The sequence below is a fragment of the Polyergus mexicanus genome, unplaced genomic scaffold, assembly GCF_030449975.1.
Source record: "Polyergus mexicanus isolate NDT 795.1 unplaced genomic scaffold, iyPolMexi1.0 SCAF_8, whole genome shotgun sequence".
NCBI lineage: Eukaryota > Metazoa > Arthropoda > Insecta > Hymenoptera > Formicidae > Polyergus > Polyergus mexicanus.
In genome coordinates this window covers 8,862,035-8,887,034 of record NW_027223328.1, presented here as the reverse complement: position 1 = coordinate 8,887,034, position 25,000 = coordinate 8,862,035, and the positions used below count along the sequence as shown (strand labels likewise).

The following is a 25,000-nucleotide window of genomic DNA, read 5'->3' as shown; positions in this document are numbered from 1 at the left end:
AAATTTGTATAAATAGGATGCGCTACCCCGTGCGCATACAGCCTATATATAGATCCCTTTCCCTTCCCGAATATATATGTTTATCGGCGTTATTCGTCGATGCCACGTCAAATACATACGGCGTATCGTATCGCACAAAACGACACGACGGACACGCGAAGTCGGTGATGAGAAATTAATAAATCAAAACTGAATCGCGCGCGAGTGATACCGTCGAACATGCCGGACATGAAGAACAACGCGGTAGCGATATCAGCTCGGCAAAATTCCGAGCATACAAGCGCCAATCCAATCACAGTTGGTTTAATAACGGTCTGACTTTAGTATCGGCTCTTTCGTGATCGCGCGCTGTTACTTTCCTCTCTCACGGACTTTTTATCGCGAGAGAAAAAGAGAGAGAGAGAGAGAGAGAGCCATCCGGTAAGTCTTATCCACTACGTTTGCGCGTAACGATCCGTGTGTATTTGCGGTTGAGAAATAATTCTCGATATTCTCCTCTATTCAATCGTATATAGACTCCGGTATTTTTTACGTAAACACCGATATGTGTACGAGAAGGCTGAGAATAAGGCGCGTTGAGGCAAGGTGGGAGAGGAAGAAACAGGTATCGGTGGAGCCGGAAGGTGTCGGTACTTAAAGTATATACGAGAACTGGAACAAAAGCAACCCCTTCCTTCCCTCCTTCACCTTTCTGCCGAAGGCTCCGACCCACCTGACCCGTGACACGCGAACCTCTCGAATCCTAGCTCGATCGATATGTACATCGCGGCAGGCTACCCTAAGGAGAAATCGGGGGTTAGTCGATCGACCCGTCAACTATCTCGTCATGAGCGTGGAAAAAAAATTTTTTAACGAAGAAAGAGAGAGAGGCAGGGAAGCAGCGGGAGAGAGAGACAGAGAGACAGACAGAGCGCATTGCGCACTCGCGCGAATAAAACGGAATTATGGTAACGAGTCTATGGACTTTGCAGGCAATTTCTGGACATTTCTCCCCTTTGAACATAAGCGCGAAATATAAAATCACATTTTCCTATAAAGATAAGTGAGGCGTGTGCACGACGGCGAATATACCATACGCGCTTTGCGATCGCGCCAAATTTCGCGCCGACCGATGAATCGCGCCCTCCGCGTTGCCATTCATAGATTATATTCTCGTTGACCCGTTTAAACGTACACGCGATGGAAAAGGGACATTTGATTGATATCGTTTCTTTCGGCGTTAACCCACATTTTCATGCGGCCGCTCTGTTTGTCGAGTACTTCGAAGGGCCGTATGTGTGTATGTGGACGATTTTGGTACCTCTCGCTATAAATGGATTAAAGGGCGGCCGTCAATAATGATCATTGATTTACCATCCACTCCAATATTCACTCGATACACGCTGGTATGCGTTCTGTAAAAAAAAAAAAAAAAAAACCCACTTGCGCGAATCAGATATATATTTAATTCTTTATGAAAAGAAGGGAGAGAGCATTTTATTTATAAAAATAGAAATCTCTAAATATTACACGATAGTTTTGTATTTTTTAGATGACTATCAAGAATTTAAATGATCATAGACGAAATAACTAAAATCATTTCCGTGCGTCGAAAAGGATCATCCGTACGAATTATCGAGAGAGGAGCGTTATTCGAGAGAAATGAATCGAAAATTCGTATTAATCGTACACGATGGATGAACACGTCGCGTTTTTGTCGCCGAATCTTAATAATTTTATGGTATAATACGTTTCGCAAACGACAGGAAACGTACGAGAGCAGAAATAAATGTCCGGCTCGAGAACAAACAGTCATTTGAAACGACGGTTGACCATTGTTGCGAACACACAGGATTCGCCGACGGGCATCGCGACGGGTCGCAGATTCGTGGAATATTTACTCCGACTTCCGGCTGTAATTAAATCCGGTCGCTATAGACTCTATAGAGAATGCGCTCTCCGAGTGCAATATGATAATATAGCCGTCGGGATACGTTTATACCGTTTGACAAATATTTAAACGTCTGCTTTTTCGCGGCACAACCGGCGAGACGACGAGCATCGACTCATATCAAGTCCTTCGTTCAGCCAACCTAAATAATACACTTGTTTATTGACAGACGAACTTTTCGGTCTGGAGACATTAAACTCGCGGAGCTAATGAATAAGAAATATCAACGAGACGAAACGCCGAGCGACAACGTCAATTACGCGACAGCCCAAAATGATCAAAGGAAAAATCCATCTCAGAGCGCACGTCACGCGCAATTTATTTTCATCCCTCGCTCGAGAGATACTCGGCAAATATTTACGCGAGCAAAGAGCCGCTCGCACGCGCGCGTCATTTTGATATATAAATTTATAAAACATCGTATGTGGGTGTGTGTATACACGCAGACTTCAACCAAAACTTAAGAGAATCTCCGTCCATATACACGTGATCCACAACGGTTGATTCTCGTTTCTCTTATATTCTCGTACGAAGGTAAACAGTTTATCGTATATGCACTTAGTGCCCGTCTTTCGCAAACAGCATTTACGTCTATTTAAACGAGATGAATTCGCGCAGCTCTCGTTAACAAATTGAAAAATCCTGCTTGAATTATTCGACGATTCGAGGGAAACGAATAACGCGGCAATGACGGACGGCTGGCAACGTGTCGGTTCGTCGCTGCGTTTCGCGACATTTCTCGCGATGTTTCCCCAAATGCGAGTTACGCCGAAGCTCGGAAATCCAGAAGCTTTTGTCGCGTCATGTACACGCGAGTCGCCTTCTCGTTGAAAAAAGCTCGTCTTTGACGACAAACATCGCATCGAAAGCTTTCACTCGCGGTCGATGTTTGCGCATCCGTGCATATGTATCTATACACATATATACATGTATATATAGAAAATATATACTGAATAAAATATATGCATGTATCGATACGCGTACGCGCATTTTCGTACGCACGCTCGTTTATTTGCGCGCGTCTCCGTACGACGCGCTATATCCGCGGTATCGGTCGCATGACAGGACCATTATATACAGGAAGTGGAAGAAATTTATCGTTTCCAAGAAAGTGGAGGTAAAGAACGAATCTCTTGTACAGATAAGCGTGTGCAAAATGGAAAACTTTCACGAAATATTGTAAACGAGCTTTTTTTACACGTGTATAAAATATTACATAATACTTCTTTCAAGTGTCACACAACTCTGATAAAACATGAAATTATGAAAACAAAAGATGCAATGTACAATATAATGTAATATAAGGAGTTATATGTATAATTTTTTTATTTAATAATTTAAATATGTGAATTAAAAGTTGTATATAATTTTTCCATTTAATATATATAATTCATATATGTCGCAAAAATGATTAACTCTGTCGAGTTTAAAAAATTATATCATCCAATCAATCTACTCATAAAAACCAGCTTATTGAAAGAATCTTATTAAAAGAAGTTGTAACGGAAAAAGTTTATAACTTTCACGAAGATTGATTAATTTTCCGATATCCTTTTTATCAATGATTTGAGATACATCGAGGCAATATTAATTTGGTAGAATAAACTTTACCCGTTAGATCAGATCATAATATCATTAAATTAAACGGAACATATATCATTGATCGCGCGGAATAAATTCTTTGATATCCATTTTATTTGCATCCTGCGTGAAAAAAAAAAAACATAAAATCTCCGTCTGATAAACGTATAGTAAATAGATTAATAATATATAGAATTAATTATACATCTCTACTAAAATAAATCGACTTTATAATAGAGATATAAAAGATTTGACACACATTCCACTATTTGTCTGAGATTTCTCGACGACTATATAGATGTATTGTAGAATTAATATTGAAGATTAAGAAGCTATATGAAAGATTTGGAATTAAGGTGAACTATCGTTAAGGAAAAACCAATCGTTGGCTAATTTTTGAAATTAGCCAACAATTGGTAAAAAAAAAGAAAAATAAAAAAAAATTTACGGAACAATTGCAGTGTTGGAACTTAACCGGAACGAGAGATATCTCTCTCGGTGACCACACACAATAACTGTATGTGGTTTATCCTATGATCCGGTCGACCGTTACCGAGAGAGAAGCCCGGAGGAGGCGTTACCGCGGTACTTGGGGAAAGTTCTCGCCACGTTTCGGTCCTCCAGAATTTACCGCTGACGCCGATGTCCGTGCCGCGAGAAATACCGTTTACGCCTCTTTTTTTCGTTCGATCGCCCTCGACGAATGGTCCGCGCGTCCGCCGTAGGGACAAACGGTTTTCACGGCGCGAAAAAGAGCGGAACAAGAAAACGTGCAGTGCCCATAGAAAGAGAGAGGGGAGGGAAATATCACGACTGCGGCGAAAGGAGAGAAAAAGAACGCCGTGAAAAAGCGGGGCAACAGATCAGAGAGAGAGAGAGAGAGAGAATAGAAATAGAGAAAAGAAACTGGGACGCGCGCGATATAAAGGAGAGGGTGGACGCGACACTGGTGGTGGCGCACGATGACGTTTGGAGAACAGTCGAACGAGGGTGAAAGAGAAAGAGAAGAATTTTCTCCCCCGCTGCGGAGGAGTGGCTGCTGCAGGAGAGGAAAACGTACGACTACTGCGTGTGACACACACGGATTTCTACCCGCCAATAACAATATTTATGAAACGCACCGAGATGTGCGCTGTGCGCCCGGTGCTTGTCATTTTGTTGATAAAATATCTCTATTGGTTCTTTCTTTCTTGAAAGGATGTGTCATGTTATATAGTAGAACGCTCTCCCCTGCCCTCCTCCCCTATAATTCATTACGAATGAAGAAATAGAAAGAGATCTCGTAATTAACGCTTTGCAATGATAATTTGGATTTAAATCTGCCAGTGTATAACGTTCAAAGCTTGACAAAGATCTATTACAAAAGGATTAAAAAATTATTAAGGGATATAAAGGGTAAAATTTTAAAAAATGTTTGAAAATTTTATCCTGCCATTTTATGCTTTATCTGCATTTTATACTTTATCTCGTAAATCTGTAAACGACAAAACTGAAATAATATCATCTTGCTAAAAATATGAATTTTAAAAAAAGTCTTGCAAATAAAAAAAATTTTCATTGCAATGTTTACTTATTACGAAAAAAAGCAACAAAACGAGTATTATATATTTTTGTTATAATTACATGTTTTCGAAATATGCTGCCGCTTTCAAAAAAAAAAAAAAAAAAAAAAAAAAAAAAAAAAAAAAAAAAAAAAAAAAAAAAAAAAAAAAAGAGGAGGCAGTTACGCAGAACGATGTTAATATACATAATAAACATCATTTTTTAAAACGATGAGTAGCTTAAATGGCAAATTAATGGAGCTTATTAATATATGGAGCGAATATATCGTTTATGAAGCAAACACCACGAGCCACATTATCACATTCAAACGTTAATTAACAGATGTTGTTGAATGTAATACAAACTATTGTATTTCGCGCATAGTCTGGGGTAGGATGATTTAATTGTCTAATAACTTGTGCATATGCAAATACACTGACAAAAACATTTAAAACGTTTCGAAGTAACATTCTTGAAAGTATGAATAACTAAAAAAAAAAAAAAAAATGCAACATAGAAGGAGTATATTTATTCTACTGTCGCAGCGTTTCTTTTATCTCACGATTTGCACACCGATCGATTCGATGCATTAACATAAAATGTAGTTCCTTCGGCATTCGAGGATCGTTTTATGAATGCGGACGGTATTTCCATCATACTATATCGTTGATCGTGATATCTCGATTGACCGGTATCTTGCCTCGAGCGACGCGGCACGCTCCTTACGTATAGAAGATGCTGTTTCAGCAACGCATAATTCGACTGCTTATTTTCTCCACGAGCGTGCAAACTTGTTCTTAACGCGTCGTCCCTCGAGAAGAATAAAAACAGGTCCGGCCGGTTCGAGAACCGTCGTGTGCGTGTTAACCCTTTTCGAGGTATTAGAATCAAGCGCGTTCTTGTCCGCAGCCCTATTCTGTGACTCTTAACGATAACGACATCGTTGTTACGAAGTTAAAGAATAGGCCTACCGGCGTATCAAATATCGCGTTCCTCGTTAACGTAAATATAATGAGAGAGACGAGAAGCTTTCGTCTTTAAAACTATGCGAGAGCAATATCACGTTGCGCATTATCCGCTTTAACTTGCTGGAGGTGACAACAAAGTCGCGCGCGATAAGAGACCATCTCTCTTTCTCTCTCTTTCAATCTCTCCTTCTCTCTCTTTCAATCTCTCCTTCTCTCTCTATCTGCATACTGGATAATTATCACTTGGATGAATCGTACGATTATCGATTGTACCACGCACGAGAGAAATTGTCTACACGCCCGCAGCATTTCACGCTGTAAGCGAGCCAGCAATCGCTCGCAACGTCACTGAAGGTCGAAGACACTATCGATGAGCGAGATTAAAGGGAAGGTCAGGTGCATAGAACATACGAGGTGTTAAAAGGGACGCGAAGCATAAAAACCACGGACCTGAAAAAAGAAAAAAAAACATCTATCTCTCTCTCTCTCTCTCTCTCTCTCTCTCTGTGCATGGTCCTAAAGAGCAGCTCGACATTTATACATACACGCACACAAATTCACGTTACTAATTGGAGGAAATTAATCAAACACGCTGCTTTTTAGTCATTAACGATAGTATAAAATTGAAGTCTATTGACGTAAGGAAAAAAAAAGAAAAAAGAAAAAAACTGCTATAAGCGCTAAAAGTACAAAAAAAAAAGCTATTAAATAATATTCCATCCGTTTGCGTTGTTAATAATTAAACAAAGCGCAAAATATGTAACGTTATAAAATAAATAAAACTATAATTTTACATTTGTGTGAAATATTTTTACAGCTCAAGATAAACGCTACGAAAAAGACAGACACATTTGAATATATAAAATTTTGTTTCAACAAAATTCACGTCGAAAGGAGCAAAATATAAAAATATATTTATACATTTCTACATCGCAAAATTCAAGTGGGCAAAAATAAAACGATATACCGCATATAACGCGTCGAAGAGTGTAAAAGTGCTTTACAAATACATTCTTAGAGCGATATGGATCGTTTAAAGAGCGAGTTTTAATCCGCGTCCATATCGTGCTTTTTTATCGCGATAGTTTGAACGATCACACAAAGCATACATACATATATACACGTATATATGTATATATAATGCTCTTCGTTAAAATATAACGTTAAAATAAAACTGCGCGATCGCGTTGCAAGCCTTGCCTGCACAACTTTAGAATGCGCTAACCCAAATGTAATATATATTTACAACCTGGCTTGTGAAAATTTGAATCGATAAAAATTTTAGTTTCAAATAGATCAGTTATTTGCCAATCGCGAATAAGCGATATATGCAGGTGAGCAATTTCGAATGCGCGGAAAATCCGGGCGTAATAAAATACTTCAATTAAAAAAAAAATCGTATTTACAAATCATATACATATATATATTGCAATATTTGCCAAAAAATGTTTAAAAGCTAATAATGAGCAATTTCTCTGTCCGATCCGTTTTTATTCCTCCCCATATGTAAAATCACGGAAGATAGAGTTCATAATTTGGAAATTGCTGTGTTTCCAGATGCAATACGCGACAATGCTTATCCGATACTCGTTATCTACGAGGATGGTAATAGACGGGGAACCAAGCCGCAATACATTCTTTTACGGTCTATCTTCATCCCGGGGCCGGATACGCCCCTTAAAGCCCCGGAATCTTCGGTTCCGGGTCAATGCGATCTGGCCGATCTGGCATCATGGTGGATTTCTCAACAGACTTTTATCGATGGAAGTAACGCATCGTGGAAGAGCGAGGGCCTGCGGATTGGATATATATGTTTCCCTTACGTATCATTCACTTAGGATCCCGAATCGTATCGCGGAACTAACGTACTTGACGTTCGTTAAGCCAGGGAACTGTCGATACGACCGATCTCTCGGATCCACCAACAAGATCCGGCCACGAGAGTAACGACAGCGAACGACCGAGGGAAGCCTCTGTCGGATGTTGAATTTCCAACTCGCTACACGGCAACCTCTCGCGACGGGTAAGAAGAATTCGATTTAGATTACGCCGCACAACGCGTACCAATCGCGTACGTCCTTTTGACGAAGCGAAATTGGCGTGCAAAAATTTAGAACGCTCGCTCGATATGGCAACGCAAAAATCGCACGAATTTTGCGTGTGCTCCGACTTGCCTCACATTAGGAACAGATCGACAAAGTTTGCCGCTGATTCGACGGAAGAGACGTTCGGGGACTGAATTGCAGAGCCGGAGAACCGGGAATTAAATCCCGAACGCGCGCAACGCGTAGAAAGAGAACAAGCGAAATTAACGGCGGGGTAACGTTTAATCTGCTAAATGAGTATACGATTAAAGCCGGCGCGACATTTCAAATGTGTCATCGGCAGTAAACTGACGTTGATCGCGCCACATTCGATAGATTGATTTATCCCTGTTGCCAGGACATTGTTATGCAGCGACGTTCGCGATTTCGAAGGCAAATTCGTCGGCTGGCCGTCAATCTATTAAAACGATTAATTTAATTTATCGCGGAAATTTTCATGGCTCTCTATCAATTTTGAAACGGCTAGTGTTTCGACTTTGCATACACATTTCGAGATACTCGAGAATGATCTGTGATGAATGAAAAAAAAATGTCAAGGAAAATTGAAATATTTGAAATATTTATATATTTTAATATTTGAATCACACACACGCGCGCGCGCACATACACACATATTTATTCGTGTCTCTTTGGCGAAGGAAAAACAAGAAGCGAGAACGAGATACCTACGAGAGTCTCGTGCCGCCTTTGCTTGTTAAAATTTATTCAGTCATATTTGTGTCCCTACAAACACTTTTTTTCTCTCGACGATGTTGTTGACGGTGACGGTCGCGGGTCACAGATGACGACGGTGAGCACTCGACAGGGACGACGATAGAGTCGGCGCGCGTAAAGTTTCGTCGCGTGCGCGTCACGCGCTCGCGCGTACTCGACAGGTGCGTGCGTATGCGCATGCGATACGACGAGTATGCCATCGTGCAAATATAACATAACACACACGTCACGCGCATCCGCCAAAGATTTAATTAAACGTACATTCAAAACTGGCTCACGATAGATTTTATAATCGGTCCGCCGTCGACTGTCGAAGAAACTTTTGGTACAGCATATCGCGCGCCTCGCTGCTTATAATGCTCTTTAATTAGCGTGGGAGCACTTCGACTTTCCTCGGGCTTTGCCCTCGTCTTGCTCGAGCGAAAGGCCACCCGCGAATCGTCGCGACGTCGTTTCTATGACGTGAAAATGCGATGCAGCGCGTAAATAAGTAGAGAGAGAGAGAAACTCTCGCTAACTCGCCGAGAAATTCAATACCATTTATTCCCGAGACCTTTATACCACCGAGCGAAGCAAGCGATGACGAAAAAAAAAGTTGAACTTTGCTGCAAGACTCGAAACGAAAGTTCGAACGAATGTAAGAAATCCTACGTGACTTGTATCCAAAAGCGATTAAATAAATAAATAAATAGACGAGAAGAATTATGAGGGTCTAAATCAATTTTCGTAAAAATATCGTAGCTATCGCATGTCCTCTCTCATCTCTCTACACGACGAACATAGACCTTTCCATAATGTTTACTTCATCATCGGATTTAATCATATTAGCCGTATTAATTATGATATCAGCGATTTCGATAGCGTCGGCGCATTTAATGCGCATTATTTCGTATTCGATTAACCGAGATGACGAGATCAATGTTTACACATACTTGAGTCGAGAAGAGAGAAAATCCACGCAGAGGAGAAACTTGAAAATAATAAATTTCTATCAGCAGAATTTCCATCTACCGTTGAAGAAAAAGAAACGCGTGTTCTACCCGCCCATCGCTACACTCAATATCTCGCGTCGTTTCATCGTAAACGCAATCCGACTTGCGTGTTTCCATGCATTTATACCGCTAAACGATATACCTACGATGTAATTGCCGATTAAAGGTCAACAATAAGACGAGTAAGAGATACGGATAATGATCGTCCCTCGCTACGTAGGTGGCACACGTATCCCGCAATACGCTCGATGACCAAATTACGACGCACCTGCGTCGGTGCGTGGGCGCACGTGCGTGCGCATTACAATGGTATACGAGGATGCATCATCGATTATAATCCGAGCCGTCTCTCTACGGTGGTCCACGATCGAATTTCTCCGAGCGACCGGTCGAAGAATGCATCGCGTAGCCTTAAGAGAGAGAGAGAGAGAGAGAGAGATGCATCGCCGAGAGGGGAGCATCGCTTACCGAGCAATTACCCCGATCTATCGTAGAGAAAATTCCGCGCCGCGTCCCCTTAATTGGATGCACCGTGAATCTTTCGTGCGTTTCTCACGATCGTAAATGATGCGCGTTGAAATGCCAAACGATCGATCTCTCGAATGGGTGCTCGCTTATGCTTATTTAAGCGGGCAATTGTACCGAACGAATGCATAGGTAGACAGCCTGTAGCTTTAAAGTAATAATGTATGCCCGTCTGTCTCGTTCTTGCATAAAGTGCCTTTAAATCACGTCGCGTTGTCTCTTTATGAAATACACTCACAATAAGGGAGAAATTTAAAATGGTGATATTTTTTTTATTCACGTGCGTGTTTAATTTTCCTTCTCATAATTTTTTTAAAACAAACGAGATATTTATGTATATTTAGTACAGTTGGTATTTTAATAACTATAATATATACACACTAAATATTGTATTTTTGAGCGAACGGGGAGAGATTGATTAAGTTTTTAAATTTACAATATAATTAAAGTACTGAAATAATTGTCGATAGTAATGTATGCATTTAAAATATGGTTCATACTCGTTTAAACATTGTACCTTGTCGATATACGCGAATGATCGGTAATAATCTACGTTGATTAATTAATCCGCGGTAATTCATATTTTGCACTGAAAAGCCTATCTCTCTCTCTCTCTCTCTCATTTCAAGAGATACTGCGTTATAATTTCAGAGATAGAAATAAATTAATCTTTGCGAATTATATATTCGAAAGATGTGTCTCTCTTTAGAAAAAAGATTTTTTTTCCTCCCACCCTCCCCTCCCCTCTTCATCTCGCCGCTGTCACATTTTATATTAATTCATAATATCCTCTCGCCGCATTTCGATATTTCACGGGAAATCAGGCATAATGAAAACCGGTATCTCTCGAAAACGGGGAGGTCCTTTTATTTCGACAGAGACAGAAATCGCGGGATGTCAAAACGGACGTTCGGTGCGCGAAAGAAAGAGGTGAGGGAGGGAAAGGGAGAAAGAAGAGTGGAAAGGGGGTAGCATCGATCGCGGGGGAGAGTCGCCCGCGCGATTTATAATATCGTCATCTTCGTTCTGATAAAGCGACAGAGTTCGTTACGTCGCGAAATTTCATCCGTGCGGGAATAAATTTCGACCTTTCGTCGAACGGCGGACGGATCTTATCGGTTCTGCCAGCCGGCGTGTCGCTAAATTATGAAACCCGGGCATACGCGAAGCTACCGATATCCAACCTCCGCCGCCACCCGCGACAGCCGACAGTAACCGACAGCGAAGATAGAAGGCGGACGGGAAAAAGTAAAAAGAAAAATAAAAAAATAAAAAGAATAAAAAACATGAAAGATCCGCCGTATTGTCTGACGTAATTAAATACAATATGTATTATAGAGAATAGCCCCGCGCGCGAACGAGACAGAGTTTTAACTTATCCGTCGAAAAATCCTCTCACTCACGCCAATGCTCGCCAAACGCATAAAGACGCATAATATGCCCGTCAATGCAACTTAGCACATAAAATGTACGTTCTATGTTTCCAGCGCATCCTCATAAGTTGTATTTACCATAATATCACTTAGGTTTTAACAGAAGGAAAAAAAATACGCGTAGAGAACAGAAATCTATTAAAATATATAGAATATATTATGATTTTACGTATCTCGTTTCACTCTCATGATAGTAATATGATTAAATAAATTACCTTAAATTCATATAATGCGTAAATCGAGGACATAACGTTTGGATGCGAAATTTGAAACTCTGAAGGTTCCAATCATCGATGGTATTCGCCGATAAATGTAATATGGAAGCTATTAAATCGGCTGTTATATTTTATTGACTTTCTCTCTCTCTCTCTCTCTCTCTCTCTCTTTCTCTTTCTCTCTGTCCCTATTCGCAGTCCGCTTCCATCTAACCGGAAGATCGGTCACACGGGCTAATTGAACCAAAAATTAAGCTCAACTCCATCGATTAAAATTGTTCGTAACTCACGAGAGGACCGTGTAAACGTCGGTCGAAGGTAGTTGGAAAGACGTCTGATTAATAGTGAAACCCGTCCCACGCACGCTCCGACCCGAAGGCTTTTTGCCCGGAACGTTCATCCGTCCCCTTTTGGGAAGCTCTCGCAACTATTGGGTCTCGTTAATTAAAAGTTATCTAATAAACCTTGTCGCGATTTCGCGACGGGACATGCGAACCGGACCGTCGCGGGCACTTTTGCCGCAAGAATGAACGTCGTCCGATTCTCTAAGTTCTAAGTCACTCGCATAATAATAGCGTAAGATTAATGAAAATATGACGATCCACAATACGGTTGGGCGTATTTTTTCGATTCATTGTTTTAGAATTACGGAAATTAAATTTCAAAACTATAAAGTTTTTCTACTTAATCCCCCATAACTGGATTTTATTAAAAAAAAAAAAAAATCAAATTTCGTGTTCAGTTATAAAAATATCTAATTAAAAAATGGATTCAAGAATTAAATAATGATATTTCTTTATCTTAAAAAATCACTCCTGACTCGTCAAGTTTCAATGGCTATAGCGGCTGTTTCAATTTAGGGTTCACGAAATTTCAAAACTTAAGAAGACAACAAATCGAAGCGGGTATGAAAAATACATGAAGAGTGACGTAACAATTTGGAACGACGAGCGATTCGAGTCACAAGGGATAAAGGTACACTGGCGTAGACCGTAAGACTTCCGTCGGCATGACAGAGAGAAGGATAAATTGAAATGTGCGACGCTACGAATGTCGCTACACCAACACCTTACACGCATGTACGGCGGCTGTTTTCCGCTACGTAAGTAGCTGCCAGTGCGGCGGCGACCTCGTGCCAAACAATTTGCAATGCTGAAACGAAAAGTTGTTGAGCTTTACCACGCAACCCCTTCCTATCAACGACAGAGAAGAAAAAGAGACGATCGTGTAGACAGAAGTTGTCACCGAGCAGACTCAAACGACAAGATGATGGAGGCTCCGTTAAGTGGACGAAAAGAAGTGACGCGAGAAGACGAGAAGAACGGATGCGGGAGGAGAAAGGCAAAGAAGAGAGATTTTCAATGCGACGACGATTCCAATTCGCTCTGATACGCGATTTGCTTTCCGCAACCGTAAGAAAAAAGTCGCTTCTTACATTACTCGTCGTTTCTTTCAACTTCTTGCACAGCTTGTTGCGCTTGTTGTTTCGTGTCATTTTTGCCTCGTATATCGAGAATACGTCTCGATATAGAGCGTTTCTTCGAATAATGATGAACTTCATCGTGATCTCTCGTTGAACAATACATACAAATATGATTTTAAAAGGTTCAATTTAATTCGACGATAAAATAGCTCCGAACTGACATACGACACACATCCTACGTTAAGAATAATATACTTTAATGTCACGTGTCAGCTATCAATTTGCCGTCTTCTTCCCGTTCTCCATTCAAGCTGATGCCATAAGCATTAGCGAAAGCATGACCAAGCGGTCCGTAACGGTATGGTAAAACGAGGAGACAACGACAGAGTTGCATAAGAAAAAAAAAAAAAAAAAAAAAATGGTCGAGCTCGCGTAGTAAAACGATTACTTTTCCCAAGCTAGACTTTTCCCCACAATATTAAAATATCACGGTCGAATTTTTTCATCGCAGTCGCAATAAAATATGAAAATTTCAAACTTGGACTCAAAAACTTTATGACAATTTAGTTGCGACAAAATGCATGCACATCTGGTAATTTTAGTACAAATATTTCATGTTCATAATGCGCGTAATATTACCTTAAAAAAGATTTTGCTGCAATCAATTATTTTAGTATACTATCCTAAATTCTTGAGTATCAATGTTTTCGTCGATCCGAAACATGTACGGTATATGTAAATTACATGAAATTTATTCTTGTAATTGGTCCAACAACTCCGTTATAACATTTCCTTTTATAATTCATATAATGCAGTAATATCAAATAGTTTACGTAAACAATGGGAAAATTTAGCTATATTTATGTTTATGTAATACGATTATCTTGCTCGCGGATATTAAATTCTTACTGAATGAAATATAAATTTCTAATTAAATATGCATCCATAAACACATCTCGTATTTAATCGCCATAAGCAACGGCAAGAAAAATATTATCCGATTAATATTCGAAAGGGATATAATCCCTGCGTATTCGGTGCGGTCTCTTTTACAAATAACGCAGTAACGAGTTTTTTAGCTTCTTTTCCAGACGTTGAAATAATAGGATTCCAGGATAAATCATCTACGTGAGAAAAAAATGTGATTTTTAATCCGACACGCGCACGTATTCTGATAATAATTTGTAAAATTTATACAAGACGCATTATCTTTTCTCCCTTAACATCCCTCGCGAGATCTTTCAATTGCGATAGCACGCACACGCACCCAGTCTCGATTGTATCGGATTTGTGTAAACTATCGTACGCGATCGGTATCAGGACAATTCTCTACGTATAACGATCGCGAGTGTAACGGCGTTAATACGTGTACTTTATCGCCGCTGATCGGTGCCACGGAAGGGCTTTAAACTGCGGAAAACTGGAGCGGCATACGGGGACGGGAGTATACGTGACTGCCAGCGGTGCCGGTATAACGCGCATACGTGTACAATTCTCCCCGATTAGTTTAGTCGTGGCGGGAACACGTTGCCCGCCCGCGCGCCTTGTCTCCGCTTTTCGGCTACAACCCTACCCCCTCCATTCTTCCGGGTAGTTTACGCCCCGCGCGGTATGCAAATTCGCTGTCGATCACAAATCATTGCTATATACGATTCGAAAGTTATCCCGGTAATCGCGATAACCTCGGACCACCGGCCGCGCCGTACGGCACGGAGGAAATTCATGGTGCATGCGGAGAGTTTGGTATCGAATCGATACAATTAACCCTGCAAACCACAATGGGGTTGCGCGCCGTTGTATTGGCCAACACGACCTTATAATTGCCGCCACCACCGTCGTGGACGGAATAGTTTTATTCGTCGTGCCATCGCGCTCGATATTTATGATATTTAATCCTGTCATAAACACGCACGCATTATTCTCACCATTGTTGAAATTAACCTTTTTTTATCCGCCGAACCTGATAGACGTTTAATAAATCGATTTTACCAGGAACGAGCTCTTTATTCCCGATAAAAGCCGTGAAATGTGCTTTTTTGCGGAATTTCGCGAAACGTCAGAGTACAAATAACTGCATTGCCAAAAGTAATGAGCTATCTGTCTTCACGCGAATTTATCCATATAATTTTTATTCAGCAATATTTAAAAAAATTTATATATATATATATGCAAAGAATATACAATTATAATTAATAAAGTTAAGTATTTTAAAAATTAAACTAAATCAAATATTCTTTATATATATATATATATATACTTGTAAGAAAATAAAATAAAAAACAAATATAAAAGAAACGTAGTCGTAGATGTTACGTAGATTACACTGCTCTAATAGTACGCAACCAGCGTTCTCCGTGACTCGGTCGCGTCTGTACGAGGATGCAGTAAAGACCAGCGCATCTCGTGAAGCAAGCTCTTTGACGGTACGTGAAACTTATCCCGGGTAAACCGAGAGCTTTAATAAGGCAGAGACCGTACTGCGCCAAGTTCACGATGTAAGCGCAACGGTGCGGGCAACGCCCGTCTAATCCCTATTTCCGAGCTATCATCCGAAAGGGCGCGAGTGCCCTGCCCCTGTCACCTTCTCATCGCCATCTGCGCCCGATTCGTCTCACGGGCCAGGTAACTCGCACCTGGCGCTGCAAATATCGGCGAAATTCCTCCAGCGAGTCGCGTACGTCGTACCGGTTCGACCGGTCGTTCGCTTTAATTGAGTCGCGGAAAGTGACATCGTCGTTTCTCGCTTCTCGCAATCGTTAGTTTAAATTAATATCTATACTGCGTGTGAAATATAAATGTGCATTTGTAGATATCGAAAAGTGAAAAACAAAGGCAGAGAGGGTAATAAATTTTTTATATGCTCTTTCTCTCTCTCTCTCTCTCTCTCAGCGATCCAATTACTCAAGACGATCGTCATCCAGGCAAAGCGACGGAACAAATTATTGTTATCGTTACTATCGCCGGATCTAATCTACGAGTAGAATTGATCCATCCCAGGACTTGTCTGTTTTCCCTTCCTCCTCTCTCTTCTCTCTACTTACTCGTCCGCAACTATTTATCCAAGTCCTATGCTTTCCTCGCGCATGCCTGCCGTCTCATTATCGCTCGTATAGCGTGAGGAAAAGTCGCGTAATCGCTTAATGGCCGTTCCTCTAAAACTCATTAGTTTTTCCTTTACTCCGTATAATACAGTAGATACTTGTATAACAGGATTCAAATAATTAACGCGGAAAATTGCAATCGGTGCGCCATCGCGAAGTAATAATAGGATTAATGCTCATTTAACGTTCACCTTACGAAATAATACATTCGATTTCTCTCTCTCTCTCTCTCTCTCTCTCTTCCCGACAGTTATTTCAAACGACAAATAAATTTTAATTATCCCTCTTTTTCTTAGAAAGATTTAATAATCGCTATATTTATTTAAATCATTTTGAAAATCACCCCGGCGAGATTTTCGCGAAAATTCGGCAAACTCTATATAATAATCCATATTGTACATTCGATTGCCGAGATACCTATAGATCCCTGTGCGAGTACTTGACACTTGTATTCGCGAATAATCCGAAACGTGACATCTGGGACGTTACGACAGTTATAAACGGTATCGCAATTCGCGAAACGTAACAGCGAAATGGAGAGACGGAAAAGGGCGAGAGGTGGGAGGCTTTAAAGATACATCGCGATTTTATACTGTCGTTGCGTCGTGAAACGCGATACGGAGTTTCTGTAAATAATGGGACAAGAAATCCCGTGAGCGTCATTACTCGCGCGCGAATCAAATTCGCAACTGTAATCGCGACGACAGTCGACAGGGAAGCTCCGTTATTTGACTTTTAACAAATTATCCGTTTGTTTGACTAGCGCTATTATCTCAACTAGTTTTTAGATCATCACCCATGTGTGTGGATCGCGTATTTGTTTCTCGTTCGATATCATTTACGCGCATGAGTCTTTGCGAGAGAAGACGATGCTTTGATCTATAGCAAAAATATAATAAAATACGTATCCTTAAGAAAGATTAACGATAGCGCACGATAGGTCAAACACTGTCGGAAAAAAAAACTGGATAAACTGACGAACATTTTTTATATGATTTTATATTATTAAATCGCCCTGAGAGAGAGATACTTTAGTTAGAGAAAACCACTGGAAATAATGTTGACTTTTTACGGAAGATACAGTCGCCAGTTCATAGAATTTCACTGTTTACTTTTTTCCCCTTATTACGCTACCGATCTAACGTATCTAACGATTGCATCTCCGACGAGTCATTTCGCCATCAAAGACACCCTCCGGACAGAAAAAGAGGGAGAGAGAGAGAGAGACGGACAGCGGACGCGAGTCATCGCGCGGTAACTCGCCGTATTTATGAGACGGGAAGTCGCGTGTCCCTTCTGTCGCAGGGAAAAAAAAACTTGACCGGAAACGCGCGCACGCCGTCAACCTGTTCGCTCGAGAAGCCCCGCAAGGAGTATACGCGACCGTACGGTGGCCATCTACGAGAGAAATAACCAAGAAGGGCAGCGGAGGAAGGAGAAAGGGGGAACCCATGGGGACATATGTCGGGGACACGTAATTCGCCGACCACGCCTCGGTGATCGTGCGGCACGCATGGGGCACGCATGGGGCACACACGCACGCACGCACGCGCGCACGCACGCACGCACGCGTGCGGCTTGGATTCGATTACACAAAGGTGATGGCTCTTGGGGTTACTTGTGCGCCACCCTCGTCGAAGAAAAAAAAAAACATGAGAGATCGCGGAGATACTCCCCTCCCTGTATAACGAACGATTATGAGAAGCTCAGATCATAGGATCAGAAGCACACAGAAGCGCGAATTATATACAGCGTGAGAGAGACTGGATCTATCGAATATCAAATAGGATTATATACTATGACTCCTGCAGAGGCGGTTTCTATCATCTTTTTAAACACGTGCTAGTTGATTTTGAAAAGAGCACTGCTTATAGCAAATGCGGATATTGTATAATGATGATATGTGTGGGGAGTTTTATAAATACGAGTATATACTCTGACGCTATAGAGCAATTATTAAACTATATAAACTTTGTAAAAGCGCAAGAGATTACCGCGTTGAAATTACGAATAATAAGCCATCGTACCGGCATTATATTTAGCCATTAAAAGCCATAGGTTTAGTTATAGACGGAAACGCGGCAGTAGTATAGCCGCCATAGATTCATGCGTATTATGCTAAAGTTACTTTCGAAAAATTGGGGCTTCGTAAAAAGTTAATGAACATCGGGCTACATTATCTGCAGCGTAGGAATAATGGCGCGCATAATTAAACGTGCAAACAGCGAGCGAAACCCCGGAAAATCAATTTAGTAAAAGCATCCGTGACTTGTAAATGCCACCGATAATCTCCATGCTTTGTGTGGCGCTAAAACAAGATGTTTAGATGTGTGTGTGTGTGTGTGTTGTACCAAAGCCACCGATATAAATATATATGTATAAATATTTTAATGACAAACAATTCTATAAAGGCCAAAGTAAAAAGAAAGCAGTTTTTGTCGAAACACTGATATACTTTGCAAGTCATGAGAGCATATTCACTATCCTTTAGTCAATTTTTACAGTAATAAATACAAGATTGTTGTAAACACACACACACATACAGATATACATACTACTGTCTTCTTGTATCTACCTCTACATAACAAAAGACCATACTGGCGAGGTTTAATATCATATTATGATTTCGTCATATTCTAAATGTAATTCATAAAATCGAAAATAACGAGAATAAGAGATGGAAAACGATTTCGGTGCTTATCCGTGTAATCCATGGCAAGTACAACGAACGCCAATTATTCCTGTATAATAACCTGTATGATAACCGACGAAATCTAAATTTGATCCTACTTAAAAAAAAAAAAAAAAAAAAAAAACGTAACGATGATTAGGTGTGAACATATTTTAGGGAGTCGTAAAATTCTCATCGACACGATCCGCGGTAAAGGAAAAATTCGTCACAAAAGAAGCGTCCAAGCGTTTTAAAAGAGTTACGCGAGCCCGGTATAAAATTTCCTACGAAATAAACGTCATGCCGACCTGAGTGCACACCCCCGCCGTATTCGCCGCTCTTATTTCCGTCGCCGTTTCCGCCGTTTCTCCCGCGCTTCAAGAGCGGATAATTAAAGAGAGAAGATTCTTCGCGCGATGCAGGAAATACTCCCGCTCGCAATATTGCGCGTAATGCTTGTGCGTGTGCGTGTGTGCGTCTGTCTGTAAAGAAACTCGCTTAGTTTAAAAACAAAAGCACCTCCCCCCTTCCTTCCTCTCTCCCTCCCTCCCTCCCTCATGCCGGGAGAAAATCGCGCGGCCACTCTGGCGAAATAATATTGTTGTTGCTTTTAGGAAGCGCGTCCCCGCGCGACGATGATTAATGGCCGACCCGCGACAATGGATAGACGTCAGCAGATACGCGTGAAACCACGGTGTTACACACGGTGAATGTCGGCACGTGTGCGCCATTGTTAGGGAAATAGACTTGAATGGTGTGTTAAACAAATTTCACACTCGCGAACGAAATATCCGGCATGGATGAAAAGTTGCGTCGTGCAAGATTCTATACCGACGACAAACAAATGTGATTTATCCCGCGGCGATAAGCCCGTACAACGTAATACGGAGAGAATTCCGGTATTATCGTGTATAGGAGATTTTGAGCTTGTATGAGAAAAGCTTTTACGAGAAATTTCGCATAAATTTTGAGTATTCAGCGTATCGTGTATTATTAGAGAAAAATATTTTATGACAGATTCGTAGAATATTTATGAAAAGATATTGTCGATGAATTATCTTTGGAGAAACAATGTGTATCGACTTATAAAGTATCTACTAAAATCTTTTTACAAATATAATATTATGTGTCGATAAATCAATATTAAAAAAATATGATCAATTAGAGGTTTATAATTTTCTAGTCTGTAGAAAAAAATGACTGTGTTTAAAAACTTATGCAAATTATAGAGCGTTTATATGACAAAGAGGCGAGTAATTAAAAATTCACGTCCTCCTCGCGTCGGATCCTGAATTCTACTTTATGCTGGACCATTTATGCGTACATAAAAAGTTTGACGAGAGCAAAAATTCGTGTCGCTTTTGTAGCTATATTTGTAACCAATGACGCAATATTGGACTAGGACTAAAGTTTTCGCAAACTACAATATGTTACAGTTAAATCGCGCAACGGAATTCATTTTTATGCGATAAATTTATCGGATAAGTAACGCCAGACAATTAAACAAATTCCGTAGCCTTCAATTTTCGTCACGGGAGAGACAATTTCTTTTCCTTAACAATGTTTTACGATCATCGTGTATATTATTACTCACGTTATTAAATTAGTGAAAAATCTCTATAAATTTGAACATTTCGCGTAAAACGAGATACGCGTTTCGATGAACGATACACTATGGTAGGCGGCTTAAATTTCGGCAAGAGAAAGAAACGGGCGATCTTCTCAAAGAGATCCCGAAAACGGTCTCTCGCGTGCACAGAGAAAAATATCGCCAAAGTACGAACCAATACCGGGTATACGGGGCTAAGAGCGGGAGAACGCAAAATAAGACATAATCGCGCCATAGTGGGGAAACGAAGAGTAAGAATAAAAAAAGATGAGGAATGCCGGGCAACAGACTGACCTTGAGCACGGACGACGGTGAGCAGGCCGACGAGGAGAACGATCGGATGGCACCACATCATCTTTTTCACCTTCCTTGCCGCCTCGAGGCTATTTTTTCCACCCGGCCGTCCTCCAGCTCGTCTTCGCTTTTCTCGTTCCTCGCCGCGCGCGTAGACGGGTCCGTTTTCCCCTCGCGCAACCAAAACGAAAACACACCGCTATTACGTTCTTCTCGTCCTTCGCGCTCTATTCTTTTCTTTCTCGCTATCCACCCGTCCCTCCGCGCGATATCCGGTTTTTCTTGCGTGCCGATCACTCGATGGTATTTCCTTGGTACCGCTCGCGACTCGATCGCCGTTTAACGTCACGAAAGATCCTGCGTTCAGCACTCATATCACTTGTCCCCTCTCGTTCGCTCACTCTCTCTCTCTCTCTCTCTCTCTCTCTCTCTCTCTCTCTCTCTCGGCCGCGAGAGATCGATTTCCCGGACGAGTCCAGCAATTATTTGATCGCGATAGAAAAGTTCTTCTCTTTCGTACGAATCACGTTCACCTGTTCACTGACGACGCTCGCGGATCCTCGCAATCCCCTGTCGACGACGTCCGCTCTCGCTCGTTCGTTCTGGAAATAGAGAGGAGAGCTGTTCGACTTTATCATCGCTAAAGCCGATAGTAAAACGCAGTAACGGCGCTTTATCGCGAAGAGTGGTGGTCGGGGTCTCGAGCGTCGTCTTTCTCAATTCGGTCGTCGGGTGGTCGTTCCATTTCCGCACCTCGAGGAAAACTCGTCCGGATTCGCGCTCGAACGGGAATCTTTCTCAATCGTAGCGCGGGATATTAAAGCGGCGAGAACGGAAGCGGATGGGACCACCGTGACGGGGATATCGCCGTGGATATGGACCAGTGGACCAGCGGGGGAACAAACCCGATGAAACGAGGGGGAAAACTTGAGCGAGAGGATCGTCCAAACTTTCGCGTTCGAAGGCTCGAGCGATAAGGGATAAAATATATACAGTCGACACGGTTACGCTCTCTCGTGCCACCTTCAAACGAGTCTGACGCTGTATACCCGCCGGAAAGAAGTAGAAAACGCACTGAATACGCCTCTAATGAGTTGCGTGAATTCGTTCCCGTCCGTCTCCGCTCTCTCAAACGCTCGCGGGTTTTTTTCGCGCGAAAAAAATAGACGCGCGCGACGTCGCGACCAGCGAATCGTCCTTCCTCGACGAGTTTTACGATCGTCGCCGATGATCGATGAACTCGAGGCACATAAGTGCATGTAGCAGATGGTAGCTTTCCGTTAGGATAACGAGGCGATGCGATGCGATGCGACGCGACACGACGCCATTGCCGTCGTTGCGGCCAACCGCGCCGCGATCTTCTCGGTCTCGAATAACACTTTTGCGAGGTTTCCGAAAGCTTCCCCGATCGTTTCTCCCTGGACGGTAGCTTCCTTCCTTCGGTAGCCCTGTACCGTCTTCGCCAAACCCCGAAGCATTCCTTCCATATCTCTCTCTCTCTCTCTCCCCCTCTCTCTCTCTCTCTCACTCTCTCTTTCTCTCTCTCACCACTTTCAACGGCACTCGACTCCGGTCCGCAACGAGACGTAATTGAATAAAACCACTAAGTGATTAATTGCCGGAGCTTCCGTAGCGTTCTTCCATACTTGGCCCCGCCAACTTGGTACTCAAGTTTAAAAGATCTCAAGCTCGAACAAGTTTAAATCTACGAGAACGAAGCGAACCTTCCATCTGGCCGATAATTTCGATCTCCCGCATCTTTTCGAGCCTTCTTTTTTTTTCCAACTACCGTACATATTTTATCTCGATATTTTTCAGGAGACAGATAATTATTATTATGAAAAAAATTAAATCGTATTGATAATACATGCAAATTACGTCCGCAGATAAATTATGATTTTATATTCTTCGGAAAGTACCTATCGTATAAAAAAAAAAAAAACGTCATTTTCGTACCTTCAAAAACCGAATATCGTTATAGAAAATTATCGTGGAATAGTATCTCGTTTTAGCTGAATAAATTACAGCTTTGTGATCGGACGAATCAATCGATAAAGACTTGGAACGTTTTCCTCGAAACCACATCATTTTTGTACAAATTATCAACCTTTCCTCCGTAAAAAGAATTCCAACGATATTGTTGTTACCTCTCTATTGTACTTCACTTCGATTATTTGTCGAACTATATAAAAAGTCGCATTAATACGAACACGGGAACGATCGAGGATTTTGTGGATGTTATTTATCGACCTACGAAATGTATAAACTACTCGGTAACCAAAGGAAATAAAAAATATTAGAATTTATTCCGCGAATGTCCTCATCTTTCTCTATTTTACTCCTTTGCCTTATTGTTTCAAAATCGATAAACCACGGAAAATATGATAACGAACGGACACGATATTTTCACAAACTTTTACTTTCTCACTGAATATTTCGTCGGCAAACATCTGGCCGCATTCTGTGCTCAGCAAGATCCCGGTTTATTCTATTACGGATGTTATGGTTTCTCGCGCGTTCAAACATTCAATACATCACTCCAAGACGGGCTATAACACATTACCTCCTGATGTATTTTTCCTGTAGTTGATCACAATGTAAAAGCATCATAAGTAGAATGCGTTCAAAAATACTCGAGTAAATAAGTCAAATGTACGTTATTAAAAAATGGCTATTTCATAACAAATATCATTAATATCGTTAACGGAGCCTTAAATATTATACAGCAATAAATACAGCTTTTCTTTTTTCGGTAAAAAGTCCGGACGGAGTCGATTTTTGCTTTAATCGTGATGTATGGTCCAACTTACGCTATTAAATCGAATTTACTTATACGTCTTCTCACGTTTCAGGCCGCGCGGGAGAAAGAGAGAGAGAGAGAGAGAGAGAGAGAGAGAGAGAGAGTTTTACTAGTTTAAAACTTGCGCCGACGAACCGTATAAGCGGGGATGCGTATCCGCGCTGGAAAGTAGGATCCGGTGAATTTATCGGTTTTCGCGAAAGTTAAAAGTCTTGGCGGGGCCCCGATAAGCAATTTCATTGACCTTGCGGCGAAATGATCGCGCATTTTTCTTTTCTTTTCTATTACGCGATATAATTGACGTTTCCGCGAAGGATTTGAATAAACGTCAGATCTCTCTCCCCAGCTTGTCTCTCGATTAAAAAAAAAAAAAAAAAAAAAAATCAGCATGACTCGTCAATTAATCGGTTTTCATTTCTCGTGTGTTCCACCCTTTGAAACTGGATAGCTTCGCTTTTAACGACCGGAGAAATTTTTGTTATCGAAGCGAGGAAGGAGAAGTGGCTATTTAATAACATTTCGTTACATCGTAGAAATATTTCGCGTCTCCTGCTACATCCTCGTTCACGTTTCGAAGGTATACGTTTCGTCAGCGGTGAAAGAGAGCCGGGAGCGCTCGACGAAAAATCGTTAACTACTCGTTTGACAGCTAGATGCCCAAGTTACCGCAACGAATCGAATTTGCTAATAGGACTCTGGCTGCCAGAGCCTGGGGGAATCAACTCGACGCGTGGCAAGCAGGCAGGCAGTTAGGATATGTGTCCTGCGGGCCGATCCTGGTAGACCGGAGGGTACGAGAAATGTGTGAAAGTGTCGCGTTAACTGAAAACGCTCGTTAAAACGCGCTCATCGGTTCTCGCATACGGGACTTGCGTTCTGATTAACGCGAACATACGAGGGGAGGTGCGCTCGAGAGAGCTAACGAGAGGAGCCGGAACGGACAATTTCGAAATATGTGCAAAAATTCCCATTCATTTTCGTTTACCTTTCGGAATATTGCCCGAATTCTGTGTACGCTACACCGGAAAAATCCGATGACAAACGCTCGTGAAACGTTTATAAACGTTTTGGAGTACTCTGCGTTGATACCACTGCTT

General features: G+C 41.4%; 1 protein-coding gene across 6 annotated transcripts in view; it reads right to left on the bottom strand.

The window, feature by feature from the left end:
• Window positions 1-25,000, bottom strand: part of LOC138935573 (nephrin) — a 357,081-nt gene that overhangs the window by 240,823 nt on the left and 91,258 nt on the right. For all 6 annotated transcript variants that reach the window (XM_070300241.1, XM_070300240.1, XM_070300245.1 and 3 more), the window contains exon 4: window positions 21,104-21,705. In XM_070300241.1, the coding sequence (XP_070156342.1) occupies window positions 21,104-21,164 (61 nt within the window). In that variant the 5' untranslated portion in view covers window positions 21,165-21,705. The remainder of the gene's footprint in view (window positions 1-21,103; window positions 21,706-25,000) is intronic.